Here is a 17,296-nt window from a genome sequence, read left to right as displayed (position 1 = left end):
GTATGAAATGAATGGTGCAAAATCCTGCATTCTAGGCATTTTTAGAGAGTTTGATAATGTTTTGAATTTGGACACTTTTTATATATTTTTTTTTATATTATAAGACTTTTAATAACACCAAATTTTTAACAACTTTATTTAATTTTATATGTAAGATAATCATCCAAATATCACTGATTTGAGTCTGCTGCCAGAACATAGAACAAACATCGATTCAGTAGAGTTTGCCAAAATTTTCTATGGCCGGTTCAGTCAACCCGTTTCAGAATCATAATTTGGTCTGCTGATATCCTTATCGCGATGAACATGGCAAGCCCGCACAATCTCTCGCCACTCATGCATGCTCTTTTCCAAGTTTTCAGTCGTTTCAGTGCAGTCTGTGTTTCTAAAGGAAGCACATTATCATCAACACAATGATCAATGTCTTCTTCCAATTCCTTCTCCATCAGCAATTTGGTAGCAGCATCGGTAGTAACAGTTTTGTTTGCAAAAAGGAATTAAGATTTCCTGTAAGCACCATCATACAGTTGCAGTTACAAAATATTAAACTCGCTTTTATGCTGACAAAGAGTAGACAAACTAGGGATAGAATGAGATAAGATAAATGTATATGATTCTATCTATAGAGTATATATGATATGGGTACAGGGGAATTGGAATGGAGTTTTTGACGTTTACATGTAGGTCCATAAATTCAAATTATTTCTGGAAATAGTTGGTGGTATTTTAGTTCCAGAACCTATAAATTTAGGGGTTAGGGGTATGGGGTGTCCGATTCCGAAACCCCGAATATAAAGAAACAAAATTCCGTAGTCCCGAATAAGTAAAGACAAAATCCTGTGTTTAAGGTTCTACCATTCCTCAATAATATCAAATTGGAATATCAGATATTCTTTCAATTTTTAAGGTTAAAGAAACATGGATAGAAACTAATCCATGCATGTTTCATATTATTTATATTTTATTTATCTGTAAAGAGAAAGATTAAAGTTCGTGAAATGAATACGCAGACAGGACTGCCCCCTTGCGATGACTTGATTTGTCAAAAGTTGGTTAAACGGAGAAATGAATACGCAGACAGAACTGCCCCCTTCCGAATACCAGTACTTGATTTGTCAGTCTACTTATCGTTTTTGGATTGTTCTAATGAAGTTATATACAATACTCAGACTCTGTTCACAAAAAAAAACTAGTTTACTAGAATTATTCCTTCTTTACCTTCAGTGTCGCTTTTCCTTTTCTGCAAGAGCCTGTTTTTACTAGAGATCCATGGTGATTATCATTACTAGGTTAATGTTATCGAGAAACATCACCCATTGAGATGCTGAGTTATATCCAGGAAGAATAGTTTAAAAGGAATGATGACAAGTTATATAGAAATTAAGGTTGAGACAGAACAACAAATGACTATTATATTGATATATATGTATAAAAAAAATAATCAGTGTCAAAATTTTAGTGAGGCAATTGCCTCACTTGCCTCAAGGGTAACTACGGCCTTGCAATGTTAAGTTTCATGAAATTTGGATAAGTTGTTCTCTAGTTACTATGCGAGATGTTTACGCCAGACAGACAGAATGGCTATCCCAGAAAAATATAGGAAGTCCACTTGAAAGTTTTTGAATGGGTGGGAGCAGGTCACAAAATTCAAATTGTGTGGGGTTATGTATACAAAGTAAAATACTAATGTAGGGGTAAAGGTCATATAAAAAGTGCCTCTCAACCCCATATTGTTTTAACTGGAATAGACCTAAGAAATAACTTTTGACTAAATTATTAATCACATTCAATGTGTTGATAAACTTCTCTTTCAGATAAAGTGAAGGAATCTTATTTTTATTATTAAATTTATTCACACCTTTTAGACAAATGACAATTATCTAGTTTTTACATATTGTCTGCCTATAAGGACCAGTCTAATATTGACAGCTCTATGGTACCCTCAAGATGTCTTTTGGTTATTTTTGTTGTATGGTAGTTATCTGAATACCCAACATCTTCTATTTAAAATCAGTCAGGGGTGGTACTTAAACAAGTGATTTCAAAATCACTTCTTTGAGTGATTTTGGCTGTGAAATATTTAAAATTCTCGCACAGACTTTTCAAAATCACTGAAACAAGTAATTTTAGAAGTTAAAATTTAATCACTTCAATAAGTGTTCATAACATTTTTTGGATATTTTTGCCACAAGCTTGATTTTTTTATTGGTAAAAAGACCAGAATTCCATTGAAAAAACAACTATGTACATGCAGAAATTGTCATTTGCTTGATAAGCCTGCCAGTTTTTACAGTTTATTCGAATATGCAAAAACTGGAATAATTTGTAGATCAGGACATAACCTTAAAATAAATCATTCTTATTCTATAGAAAACCAATCAGGTCACCTAATATTGTTGACCTTTGTCTGATAGTAAGAGTAGTTAATGAATATTTGATTACAGAACAATTCCCAAGGGTACTTTTAAAAGCTTAAGCACACTAACTTACTGCCCAAGCCACTGGAAAAATTGACATCCCAAGATAAATGAAATTAGCATTTGAAGATCAAAGAAAACACCAAAATCACTTAAATAGGTGATAACTGAATATAAAAAAATCACTAAAATAGGTGATAATGAAATCACTTGTTTAAGTAGCACCCCTGACTGATAATATCCCAGTATTTGTTGATCCTGGATATATAAAAGAACACCAGTCTTTTCATTGAGGAAAATTCTGACAGGAAAAGACAAATATCCTTGATTTTTTTTTACTGTATACATGGTATACATTTACTATTTTTGTAAAAATATATTTGTTTTATAAACCTTATATCATGAATAGTTAAAATGCAATATATAAATGGAATGTTTAAGTTTTAAAGAAAGACTCAATGGTTCGAATGTCAGTTTTGGTCTTTTGCCTTTTATTTCCTTGTTTTCCTGAAGGTGAATCCAATGATCTGTAAAATAATTTGAATCATTATATAATGTGAATACATATTAGAATATAAAGCTCTTTCAATCTTCCTGTTATGGCAGAATTTTATTTCCATGTATAACAGCTTGTCATACCTATATGTTTAATTGATCGTAGAAGTATACTGATTGTCATTATCAAATATTACCATTTTAATGATTTCAGGCATGCAACTTAAACACATCTCAATCAAGCAGCATTTTTTTGTAATTTGGGGACCTTAAGTTTAAAAGCAGTTTTCAAAATCTTTTTATTTCTTCAAATATTTTCATATGCCTTGGATTCAATTTGATACTCAGGAAATAACTGAAACAGATTGTTTAGTGTGCTGTAAATATATCATGTGTACAATGGCAATTCACAGTCTAAGGGAAATAACTTATAGTAAATCACTTAATAATTAGCATCTCACAAAATTCCTTTCATTATAATATGACAAATAAATATTTGTGATAAGAACAGTAGGTTGAAACATGCCAAGTTCTGTTTTGTATCCTATATGGCATATATGGTGCGAGATATTTTAATTGTACCTAGGGAAATCGTTGAATAGTGTTCCTATTGTATTTTGTATGTATGCAGTGTTTTCTTCAAAGAAAACAGTATTAATGCATCAGAAAATTTGTTTCCAAATTGTTGCATCACATTTTCTACCAAATTTAATTGTGACATCAATTTTAACACAGTTTTGTTACCAAAGCAAAAGAAAAACTAGAGGCTCTCAAGAGCCTGTGTCGCTCACCTTGGTCTATGTGCATATTAAACAATGGACACAGATAAATTCATGACAAAATTGTGTTTTGGTGATCATGATGTGTTTGTAGATCTTACTTTACTGGACATTCTTCTTGTTACAGTTATCTCTATCTATAATGAACTTGGCCCAGTAATTACAGTGGAAAATATATTCTACAAATTTACGAAAATTTACAAAAATTTATGAAAATTGTTAAAAAATGACTATAAAGGGCAATAACTCCTTAAGGGGTAACTTGACAATTTTGGTCATGTTGACTTATTTGTAGATCTTACTTTGCTGAACATTATTGCTGTTTACAGTTTATCTCTATCTATTATAATATTCAAGATAATAACCAACAAGAGTGCACACGCTGAAATGTCTCGCCTTCTATACTAATCATTGATATTATGTTGATAGTCTTAAGTATAAATCTAAGCTTTATTACAACTGTCACATAAACTTTACATTAACCAAGATAACTAAACAAAGACCAATGAACCTTGAAAAAGAGGTCCAGGTCAGATGAACCATGCCAGGCAGACAGGTACAGCTAACAATGCTTCTATACAACATATATAGTTGACACATTACTTATAGTTTAAGAAAAATAGACCAAAACACAAAAACTTAACACTGTGCAATGAACCGTGAAAATGAGGTCACGGTTAAATAAAACCTGCTCGACTGACATAAAGATCATAAAATATTTCCATACACCAAATATAGTTGACCTATGGCATATAGCATTAGATAAAAAGACCAAAACTCAAAAACTTAACTTTGACCACTGAACCATGAAAATGAGGTCAAGGTCACATGACATCTGCCCGCTAGACATGTACACTTAACAATCATTCCATACAACAAATATAGTAGACCTATTGCATATGGTATGAGAAAAACAGACCAAAACACAAAAATTTAACTATAACCACTGAACCAGGAAAATGAGGTCAAGGTCAGATGACACCTGCCAGTTGGACATGTACACCTTACAGTCCTTCCATACACCGAATATACTAGCCCTATTGCTTATAGTATCTGAGATATGGACTTGACCACCAAAACTTAACCTTGTTCACTGATCCATGAAATGAGGTTGAGGTCAAGTGAAAACTGTCTGACGGGCATGAGGACCTTGCAAGGTACGCACACATCAAATATAGTTATCCTATTACTTATAATAAGAGAGAATTCAACATTACAAAAAATTTGAACTTTTTTTTCAAGTGGTCACTGAACCATGAAAATGAGGTCAAGGACATTGGACATGTGACTGACGGAAACTTCGTAACATGAAGCATCTATATACAAAGTATGAAGCATCCAGGTCTTCCACCTTCTAAAATATAAAGCTTTTAAGAAGTGAGCTAACACCGCCGCCGTAGCCGCCGCCGGATCACTATCCCTATGTCGAGCTTTCTGCAACAAAAGTTGCAGGCTCGACAAAAACTGCAAAATTTCCTTAAAATTACTAATTCTGGGACAGCAACCCAACAACAAAATGTCTGTTTTGTCTGAAAATTTCAGGGCAGATAGATCTTGACCTGATAAACAATTTTACCCCCATGTCAGATTTGCTCTAAATGCTTTGGTTTTTGAGTTATAAGCCAAAAACTGCATTTTACCCCTATGTTCTATTTTTAGCCATGGTGGCCATCTTGGTCGGTTGGCCGGGTCACCGGACACATTTTTTAAACTAGATACCCCAATGATGATTGTGGCTAAGTTTGGTTTGATTTGGCCCAGTAGTTTCAGAGGAGAAGATTTTTGTAAAAGTTAACGACGACGGACAAGGATGACGGACGCCAAGTGAGGAGAAAAGCTCACTTGGCCTTTTAGGCCAGGTGAGCTAATGACATAATCAAGTTTTTAAATTTGCCTTTCATTTATAAATGGCAAACACATATAATGAGTATTTGTTTATGTTTGTTTTCAAATTCCTTCCCTCCTTAGATGATATCTCCCCTGAAACTATATGTATAGACTCCCTGTAACACATACCTTTTTTGTGATTTTGACATGATTTTTTTGTCACTTTTCTGTGGTTCTGAAGGTGCACTGTTCTCAATTTTAACAACTTTAGTAATCTCATCTTTAGATAAACACGTATCCACATGTTCATTGAAAATATCCAAATCACATCCTTTTTGTTCCATAAAACATATTGGACAAATCAAGTATTTAGATGAATTTAAGTTGTCCATCTCATCATTGGTTGATTGAGAATTGCTAATTTTCACAGATAACACTGATTCTGCATCTCCAGAAGGCAAACATGGTCGATCACTGCAATCTGTGTATAATTTATGACTTGACAGTTCTTTGTCAAATATTTCTGAATTTTCTCCTTTGGTTTCTATGTAAGAACTGCCATCTTTAGACAGAGTGTTGGCTTTCCTTAATTGTTTTCCTTTAGTTTTTTTGCTGACACTGCCAGATTTTGATGTTTTCACTAACTCAGGTTTTTCTGAATCACTTTCAGAATCAGAATCAATGTCAACAATCAATCCTTCAGAGTTTTTAAACTCTTTCTCTTCATTTGAAAGTTCCTCCCTTTTTTCAATATTTTGTTTACAAAACTGTGACACTAAGGATGATGAAATCGGAGTAAATTTTAAAGTTTTTTTCTTGGGTTTTGATTTTGGCAAAGATTTAGATTTCTTTCTTGGGGATAATGATTTTTTCAAAGATTTATCCTCATCATTTGCAATCTTTGTACAATCCATTACAACCTTCTTGTTCAAGCAGACATCAATGTGCTGATTAAACATGGTAAGGTCTTTACATTCGATACAATCCTGACACACAGGACAAACATAACTGTCTAATGCAGTATTTGTAGAAGTTGTACATTCTTGATTATCACAGCTCTGATTACTCAAGTCTTTACTTTCATGAACGCCATTTTTCAACCCTTTTTCTTTCTCATTAGCAATGTTTTCCCTAATTCCTTGAATTAATGTACTAGTTTCTTGTAATCTAATATCGTCTTTCTTGCAAGGAATATCATCTCCTTTAAACTGACCTAAATCTTTCTCATTGGTGCACCTTATCATACTTATTTCAAAATCTATAGGCCTTTCATCATTTTGTTCACTGTCAGAGGATTCATCCTTGACAGGTTCATCAACATTTTCAACTCGTTCAGAAGAATAGACATGTGGCTTTTTCAAATTTTGTTCTGTGACCAAACAAACATGAGACTTTTCTAAGGTTTGTTCCTGATACACAGTGCTCTCTGCATTTTTACTTTCACTTTCACTTTCAGACATAGCACTGTCACTGTATTCCTGTTGTTTCTGTTTGACTGTTCCCATACGTTTGATAAATCCAGTTATAGTATTCTGCTTCTTTTTACACAGGTTTTGATGTAACAAACTTGACATTCTCACTCCTAAAATGAGTATTTAAATTAGTAAAAGTAAATAAGACAATCTCTATTATCAGTGTTAGGATACAACACATAGCCTAAGGGCATATTTATTAATGCATGTATAATATATAAAAGATCAAAACAAATGTGTGAATTATTATGTTGGGTATAACACATGATAGGGTAAACCTATACAGCAGTTGTTCAATTTTCCCCAAAATGAAATAAAAGCATCAATCACCTATCCACAGAACAATTCAATTCATATAAGCAGAAATGCCACTCATAATCTGTGCAAAATTGGGAAATTTGCATAACTTATAACATGAAAAATAGCATGGTGATCCACATTTCTTACTGATAAATCAAGTTTAGAAAAATTACATTTGTCTTTCTGTACATATATCCTCGGAACAATAAAATCTTCATCAAACATAGCTGTGAGAACAGAGCTAGGGAGATACCCACTAGAGATGCATATAAAAACTCAAAGTATACTTTACTTATCAAGATTACTAAATTCTGAAATTAATCCATTACTATACGAATCCTTTTTACTTTCTAAAAGTTTAGATAATTCAGGTTGCTATACCTGGTTTACATATGTTAAAAATATTTTGAAAGTGGTTAACATGGATGTATCCATTCTTGAGGGAAACAAAAGAAACCAGATGCTCTGCAGGGCGCAGCTTTATACGACCGCAGAGGTTGAACCCTGAACGGTTGGGGCAAGTATGGACACAACATTCAAGCTGGATTCAGCTCTAAATTTGGATTGTGATTAAATAGTTGACACAGCATAGGTTTCTGACACAGAATGAATGTGGTCTAATGAACTTTAAATATTTTTTTTGCCTTTGAGCAATTCACTATGCAGTTGAATATTAATTTTTTTTCACATCCCCCTTTCCCTTTTTCCAAAACTGATCTCAATTCAAATTTCTAATGGAGTTTGCAACAATAACTACTCATTTAAATACATCATAAAATATTAAAATGTAAAATAAAGTGCTTGTTATCACTGAATGGTAAAGATTGTTTTAATTTATCAGTTGGTAGTAAAAGTGAATATACATTGTATATTGTATAAAACAATGATTTAAGTTGATTCAACTACTATTCTGGACAAAGAAAGATAACTCCAATTGAAAATTTCTTGCTATTGCACAATACTGTGCAATTGAAGATTTCTTGCTATTGCTGAATACTGTGCAATTGAAAATTTCTTGCTATTGCACAATACTTAATATAATAATTTTGGATCCTGATTTGAATCAACTTGAAAACTGGGCCCATAATCAAAAATCTAAGTACATGTTTAGATTCAGCATATAAAAAAGCCCAAGAATTCAATTTTTGTTAAAATCAAACTTAGTTTAATTTTGGACCCTTTGGACTATGTAGACCAATTTGAAAACAGGACCAAAAATTAAGAATCTACATACACAGTTAGATTTGGCATATCAAAGAACCCCAATTATTCAATTTTTGATGAAATCAAACAGTTTAATTTTGGACCCTGATTTGGACCAACTTGAAAACTGGGCCAATAATCAAAAATCTAAGTACATTTTTAGATTCAGCATATCAAAGAACCCTAAGGATTCAATTTTTGTTAAAATCAAACTAAGTTTAATTTTGGACCCTTTGGACCTTAATGTAGACCTATTTGAAAACAGGACCAAAAATTAAGAATCTACATACACAGTTAGATTCGGCATATCAAAGAACCCCAATTATTCAATTATTGATGAAATCAAACAAAGTTCAATTTTGAACCCTTTGGGCCCCTTATTCCTAAACTGTTGGGACCAAAACTCCCAAAATCAAACCCAACTTTCTTTTTATGGTCATAAACCTTGTGTTTAAATTTCATAGATTTCTATTTACTTATACTAAAGTTATGGTGCGAAAACCAAATATAATGCTTATTTGGGCCCCTTTTTGGCCCCTAATTCCTAAACTGTTGGGACCTCAAATCCCAAAATCAATCCCAACCTTCCTTTTGTGATCATAAACCTTGTGTTTAAATTTCATTGATTTCTTTTTACTTATACTAAAGTTATTGTGCGAAAACCAAGAATAATGCTTATTTGGGACCTTTTTTGGCCCCTTATTCCTAAACTGTTGGAACCAAAACTCCCAAAATCAATCCCAACCTTCCTTTTGTGGTCATAAACCTTGTGTCAAAATTTCATAGATTTCTATTTGCTTAAAAAAGTTATAGAGCGAAAACCAAGAAAATGCTTATTTGGGCCCTTTTTGGCCCTTAATTCCTACAATGTTGGGACCAAAACTCCCAAAATCAATCCCAACCTTCCTTTTGTGGTCATAAAACTTGTGTTAAAATTTCATAGATTTCTATTCACTTTTACTAAAGTTAGAGTGCGAAAACTAAAAGTATTCGGACGACGACGACGCAGACTACAACGCCAACATCATACCAATATACGACCAAAAAATTTTCAATTTTTGCGGTCGTATAAAAATTACTCAAAGTTGTTAAAAAAAAAATTTAAATCATCAATTCTTAAATTTCTACACAAATATATTTGAACCAAAATTTGAAAAAATAGATAAAAAAAAGTAAATTGTATTTATATAAAAGTTTAAAGCAAAATTTAGAAATGGAAAACTACTTAAACTGTAAATCTTTTGAAAAGAGAAGTAACATAACAAAAATGAGAATTAGGGATCATAATTTAATGATAGAAAAAGGAAGACATTTAAAAATACCTAGAGAAAAAAGACTATGCACATCCTGTAATACAATGGAGGATGAAGCCCATTTTATTTTAAACTGCAAAAACAATTGCTTAACTAAGAGATAACTTTTTTAGGAAATGTAATTAAACATATGCCAGATTTTATGTCCTGGCAAGAAAATGAAAAAAATTAAATATCTTCTTTGTCCATCAACCTCAAAAGAAGTAGAAAGCTTAGGGTCCTATTTTAAACAGGCATTAGAACTGAGGACAGGGGACTCTTGATTTATTTATAAAATATATTTATATATATCATATAGATAGATTGTTTTGCTTTTTTGCTTTTTTTTGTTTTCATGGTTTTGTTTGTTAAATGTATTTTGTGTATGTTTAAATTATTTGTCACAAACTTATTGTTCAGAGTTTATATGACAATAAATATTTGAATTGAAAAAATTGAATTGAATATAACAGTTTGAAAAAAAAGCATGGTAAAATCTTCATTTTAAAAAGGTATAAAAACATTCTATCTGAAGAAATATATAGTGATGATCAACTTGCAACTTTAGACTGCAGACTCTATGTCAATAAACAAATGAAACTTCTTGGGTAAGAGATTTCAAAGATGTTTTTGCAACAATCCATAAATATATCAAAAGTTTGTGTTATAGGTAGTTTGCCTATATTTCTACTCTATGAACATTAAAAGAATGAGGGGCTTAAGTACATCACATCATATTTCTACATGATCAATACATGTATACTTGTAAAATATCTAAGCCTGAGAGGTTAAGATGTGTCATTTTGTATTGTACTCTATAAATAACATATATTACCCATAAGTCTAAGCCTAAGAGGGTTAGGTGCTATAGCCTGTATTTCAACCCTCAGTAACTCTTTTGATGCAGCATATATCAAATCACTGTCACTTGTGTAGTCTTTCAAAGTGTGTGCTCTTGTCTTTACTTCAAATTCTACTGTCTTTATCTTTATAGAAACTGTTTTACCCTACAAATTGATAAAAAGAAAATGTTTGTTTCCAGGCACAAAATTTACAAAATCAATTTAAAACTCAAGTGTCTAGAATGTTTACTTGATTTTATCATTTATAAAAGCTGTAACTCAGATTTCATGGAAAAGTTCAATTGTTTGTGTGTTTGCAATCTTTGTTTGTGATGGAATAATTGATAGTTGTCTCATAAGTTGTCTCCCCATTTTTATAGTGACTTTGTAACACAATCACTCATCTTCATTATTCTTAATGCCTGAGTTCTGAGTGAACCAGTTTTTGGCCATGACTTTGAAATATATATAAAAAAGAAGATGTGGTATGATTGCTGATGAGACAACTCTCCACAAGAGACCAAATGAAACAGAAATTAACAACTATAAGTCATCGTATGGCCTTCAACAATGAGCAAAGCCCAATAAAAGCTATAAAAGGCCCTGAAATGGCAGTGTAAAACAATCTAAACGAGAAGACTAAAAGCCTAATTCATGTACAAACTAGATGTGTCAAAACGACACAAATGGCCCTGTCTCAAAAAGTTAAAAAATGTGCAATTTCAACAACCCATGTGGACACAAACATGACGGTAGTCTCACATATCAAAAATCAGCTCAAAATCTGAAGGCATATATATAGGAAAAATTTCTGTTTAAATGTGATTTTCAACAATTTATCAAAGTCCAAAGCACTGATTTCGGCCCAACCCTGCCTCTAACCTGGGACAGTGGTATAACAGTACAATATAAGAACCACTATAAAAATCAGTTGAAAAAGGCTTAACTCTTCAGATGGATAAAAATACAAATAAAAGCAGACCTGGCAGGGTACTTGTACATCCCAACAACATAAAGATACTAAGTACAGATCTAAGAGAACTGTTTATAAACCATTGTTAGTAACCCAAACATAATAAAGGGCTGCACTTTAGCGCATGATACGCTCGTTGTTTGAAAGACGACGGGCGTGTAAAAATGGCAAAAAAGACTACAATGACAATGAGGAGCAGCAAGAAGATAACAGGGAAAGTGAAGATGGTGAAAGTGACTCTACTGAAAGCTATGATCTAAATGAGGAAGTAGGTGATGAAAGTAAGGATTTCATTGACGACGGGCGAATAAAAATGGCAAAAAAGACTACAATGACAATGAGGAGCAGAAAGAAAATAACAGGGAAAGTGAAGATGGTGAAAGTGACTCTACTGAAAGTTATGATCTAAATGAGGAAGTAGGTGATGAATTTCATTGATGATGAAGATAAAGATTTCATTGATGATGAGGAGGCCTCTTCTGAGAATGAAAATGAGGATTTTTCTGATGAGGACAGTGATTTCAGTGAAGAAGACACTGATGATTAAACCTAGTTCAGTTTTTCAATATTTAGCATAAAAAACAAATATCATTAACATTGGCATATAACATAGAAGTCTTCAATGCAATATAAGGAAAGTGATATATGATTATGGGTTTTAGTAATTCTATGGCTGATTTCCAAATTTTATAGTAGTTTGAAAGAAGGTAATTTTCTTGGGGTATATTGCTCATAGTTAGATTCTGTTGAACACAGTAAGGAATCCATACTAAATTATACAAAGATGTATGCAAAAGTTGTTCAAATGGTGCTTAATATGATGGATAATGATTATTACCTTTTTATTGTTTAGAATATTCACAAGATGATCATATTGATAAATGTTTAGGAGACTTGATTTCCTTATTTTTTTCATAAAATGACACCCTTTAACATTTAAGGAATATTTAGTCACATGTCAGGATTTTCATGTTGTCACTTGTTCACTTATTATGTGCTATTGTAGACTAGTTATGTTTTATAACATTTTTTATTGCGCTCAACCCTTCCACCGAAACCGAACTCTATAAAAAAGCTGCAATGCTAAGGTATCATTTGTGATTTAAATTGCAACCAATTTTAACAAGAGTAAAACATCCTATATGCAAAAACAGTATTTGAAATTTTATGTTTTCGTCAGATTTTATTAAGTATTATTTGTTACATCAATAGATATAAACAATTCACCAAAGTTTCATGGACATTGGTGAAAGCCTTTTTGAGTTATTGTCCGAAGTGTTAAAAATCCCCCTTTTTTTTATGAATAAAGCCCCATAAATCCAAAACTTAAAATCTGAAATTTATAAAAATTGAAAGGGAGCTTACATCAATGGATATAAACAATTCACCAAAGTTTCATGGACATTGGTGAAAGCCTTTTTGAGTTATTGTCCGAAGTGTTAAAAATTCCCCTTTTTTTATGAATAAAGCCCCATTAATCCAAAACTTAAAATCTGAAATTTATAAAAATTGAAAGGGAGCTTACATCAATAGATATAAACAATTTACCAAAGTTTCATGGACATTGGTGAAAGCCTTTTTGAGTTATTGTCCGAAGTGTTGAAAATTCCCCCTTTTTTATGAATAAAGGCCCATAAATCCAAAACTTAAAATCTGAAATTAAAAAAAAACGAAAGGGAGCTTACGTCAATAGATATAAACAATTCACTTAAGTTTCATGGAAATTGGTGAAAGTGTTTTTGAGTTATTGTCCGAAGTGTGGACAACGGACGGACAGACGGACGGACAACGGTATACCATAATACGTCCCGTCTAAAAGACGGGCGTATAAAAACAAGTGCCTGTCAAAAGAAAAGTACCATGTCGATGATTATATGGTCTCTATTTTTTTGTTAACCTTTCCAAATTTCTGTATTTGCATAAATGTTTTTGATTATATCTATCTAGGGGATTGCAGATTTTGCGTTTGCCATTTAGTTTTGACACTTGTTCATTATTGAAGACTGGTATCTGCTGTGTTTACTTCATTGTGTGTTTACTGTCTCATTGAAGTTAACCCAATATCATCTTTTTTTCCGTCTATTTAAACAAATAATTATGAATTGACCTTTAACTCTTCATCTTTTAAATCTTCTGACAATGCTTCACTTAATTCTTCACATTTAGCAAATAGCTCTACTGGTTTACTTATCTCGTTGAATGTCCTGTAAAAATAATGACAAACATATAACTCTACTGGATTACTTATCTCATTGAATGTTAAAACCAGGTGCTCCACAGGGCGCAGCTTTATACGACCCCAGTGGTCGAACCCTGAACAGTTGGGGCAAATTTGGTCACAATATTCAAGCTTGATACCGTCTGAATTTTGATTGTGATCAAATTTTTGACATAATATAGGTTTTTGCCACAAAATTAATGTGGTTCAAGATCTAACACATCTATTGCACAATACTGTGCAATTGAATATTTCTTATTGAAACTTTTCAAAATTTGAAATTTGAAAAATGTTGAAAAAAAAAAAAAAAAATCCCTTAAAAAAATGGTAAACTGAGATCCCCCCCCCCCCCCCACCCCAATTTATTGAAACCCCACCTTGGAGCAATAACCCTTCAACTCAATTCCATGCTTTCCTTTGTAATATTGAACCTTGTAGTACGATTTCAGAGAGATCCATACACTTAAACACAAGTTATTGTCATGATTGTTTGGAAACTAGAAACATGCTTCTTTTTGGCCCTTTTTTGGCCCTTAATTCCTACATATTTTGGGTAATTAACCCAAAACTTAATCCCAGCCTCCCTTTGTTATATGGTACATTGTGGTACAATTTCAGAGAGCTCCATGCAATTACACACAAGGTATTGTCTGGAAACTAGAAAAATGCTTGTTTTGGCCCTTAATTCCTAAACTTTGGCCCCATAACCCCTTAAATGAATCCAAACCTTCTACTTGTGATTTTAAACATTGCAGTATACTTTCAGAGCAATTGAAAAACTGGTAAACCCGTTATTATCCTGAAACTAGAAAAATGCTTGTTTTGGCCCCTTTCGGGCCCCTAATTCCTAAACGGTTCGGACCATCATCCCCAAAATAAATCCCAACCTTCCTTTTGTGGTATTGAACCTTCTGAAAAATATTCATTAAGATCTATTCACTTAAACTAAAGTTATTATCCGGAAACCAAAGTGTCTTCGGACGACGACGATGCAGACGACGACATCATACCATTATACGAACCCAAAATGTTTTTGGGGTCGTATAAAAATAACACAAATTAAAAAAAATCTGGCAAGAATTTTACCTGTGAGAGCACTAACCATGCTAACAGAGCCATTTTCCATTAATTCAATATTTCAAAGGGGCATAACTCTTTTACAATAAGTCAATAAGACTCTACTATAGAACTTGTTCAAGATATTGCTTATATTAACCTATAGTATAATTTTTACTTTTTACGTTTAGTGTAGGTATACCAACACCCTGTATTTCCATATCCCCTGCAACACGTTTAGATGGGGACAATAAATGCACATATTAATTTTTGAATTTACAGTAACATGATGGGTGGAGTAGACATGAAAGAGACATGGAGTTATATGTAGATTCCATTCATCTACATTAATTTATTGTATAACATCCTAACAAGTTTTTAGGCTTCATACATAATGTTTACAAACCTTTCAGTACTGATGCTTTTTCTTTCACTGTCCCTGAAACAAACAAAACAGTTAATTTAAAACAGTTCAGTCCGATAGTCAATGAGCTACCTTAATAGACAGCAATCTAAAAGAACTTGAACCCTATGTGAAAACATCCAGTCTCTTAAGTTGACGAGTCTATATTCTTACTTCTTGGTGGTGCATTTTTAGTGGTAACCAGCAGTAACGATTCAGGCAGATATTTGACTACATCCCATCACAACAACACACACATGGTTCAAAAATACAACTGATCAGAGCTCCAGATAAGAATTCACAAATTGGGGTTTTTACCCACCATTTTCTTATTTAATTGGGTGATAAAGTTTTTGAATTGCATTACCAATTTTAATTCACCCCTCAAGCAAATGTCAAATTGGGTTTTTCACCACCAAGCTAATTAGTCTGCTGGGTTGTTTCATCAACACAATATTGAATATTTTTCCATCTTAAAATATGTATGTGTCTTTCTTTGCATATGTGCTACATGTAGCTGTTTTATTCACTGACGAGCAATTGTACGTTTAATTTGTGTCCCGTTTCAAACGTTCTGCCAGGCAGTTTTGTATTTTCTCACAACTTATATAAACTGTAAAAAACAGATATGCATATTCACTCAACTAAAATGAAAAAATAGTATATAAACTAAAATTATAATACTTGAATGTTTTTGTTTAATTTAATTTACATAAATGTGGGTTAAGTTGTCTCTTATTAGAAATGTTTTCCAACTACATATCATGTCATAATTGATTTGGCTTTTTCCATCTGATTTCGTTTTTGATGAAACCCCATTATTATTATTAGTCCAAATAATTATGACGTCTGGCAAGGCTATTTTATTTTTTTCGGGGACGTTATCAGCAATGTTCTCGTTAAGGTACGCAAACATGTACACCCGTGAATTTGATGCACCCTTCCTAAAAACACTAGCTGAGTCTTTTTATTATCATAACTTTCCCTCTGCTATTCAAAAGAAGCTGAAAACATGCTTCTATTCAATATTTTTACCGGACATTAACTTTGGTTTTAATTCATTGTATGTAATGATAATTATCCCGAGAAATTTGAAAAAAATATGACAACATGATACACGCTAATTGGATAAACGTTGCGAAGATCGAAATGTTTCTTAAACATGTGTACCTTTAGAGCAACAGAAAATTCCAACGGGGATCCACTTCAGCTACTTGATGCAGGGCTCTATTTTAAGAACGAAAGGACATTTCCAATTATAAATATTATAAAAATAGAATTACGCGAAGACTATAAACTGATAAGGGTAAATAACGCAAACAATAGAGAATAAAAGCGTTGAAAACTCATGGTTTTGGCATATAATTGGGTTTTCTGTTGAATTAATTGGATTATTGAACCCTACAATGGGCAATTGTATTGGGTTTTTAGTTATTTGTATTGGGTGATCACGCAAATACGCAGCTTATCTGGAGCTCTGACTGATGTATGCAGTTATATTTTGAAATTGACATTTATTTTTCATTAATTTCAAACCATATACTTGGAAAAGATAGTAAGTTCATCCAATAAAACATTTTTTGAATAAAAATATAGTCACTGAGATAATTCAATGTGCTTGATGGCATGGTATCCACAAGAACTGTAATAACCCTACCTGAACAATATGGTAAATTTCTGATAGTTGGGACTAATTTGAATTAAACAACTGGGACTTTGAAGTATTGACAAGTCAAGCAACACAACAATTGTGACTTCTTAAACTAGAGGCTCTCAAGAGCCTGTATCGCTCACATGACTCTACTTCGGTTTTTGAAATCGTATAAAAACAGATAAAATTTGACTACAAAGTAACAACACTTGGCCACCACCTCATAAGGAAAGGACTATTCATGCTATCAATTCCTTGGTTCTCTAGAAGAAGACTTTTGTATGCATTTCCCATAGGGTCCTATGTTAAACTAAGTCCCCCCTGGCGGCCATCTTGGATGATGGATCAGCTACAAAGTAACAACACTT

General features: G+C 32.6%; 1 protein-coding gene across 1 annotated transcript in view; it reads right to left on the bottom strand.

Annotated features, from left to right (window-relative positions):
* Positions 1-1,830: 1,830 nt before the first annotated feature.
* Positions 1,831-17,296, bottom strand: part of LOC143071588 (DNA polymerase kappa-like) — a 35,696-nt gene continuing 20,230 nt past the window's right edge. Inside the window, exons 9-13 of the mRNA XM_076245993.1 lie at positions 15,281-15,313; positions 13,708-13,804; positions 10,621-10,792; positions 5,708-7,100; positions 1,831-2,944 (exon numbers count right to left, since the gene is read on the bottom strand). Of these exons, the coding sequence (XP_076102108.1) occupies positions 2,854-2,944; positions 5,708-7,100; positions 10,621-10,792; positions 13,708-13,804; positions 15,281-15,313 (1,786 nt within the window). The 3' untranslated portion in view covers positions 1,831-2,853. The remainder of the gene's footprint in view (positions 2,945-5,707; positions 7,101-10,620; positions 10,793-13,707; positions 13,805-15,280; positions 15,314-17,296) is intronic.

This window comes from Mytilus galloprovincialis, chromosome 4 (assembly GCF_965363235.1).
Source record: "Mytilus galloprovincialis chromosome 4, xbMytGall1.hap1.1, whole genome shotgun sequence".
NCBI lineage: Eukaryota > Metazoa > Mollusca > Bivalvia > Mytilida > Mytilidae > Mytilus > Mytilus galloprovincialis.
The sequence above is the reverse complement of the archived record's forward strand: the minus strand, read 5'-3'. Positions and strand labels throughout refer to the sequence as shown.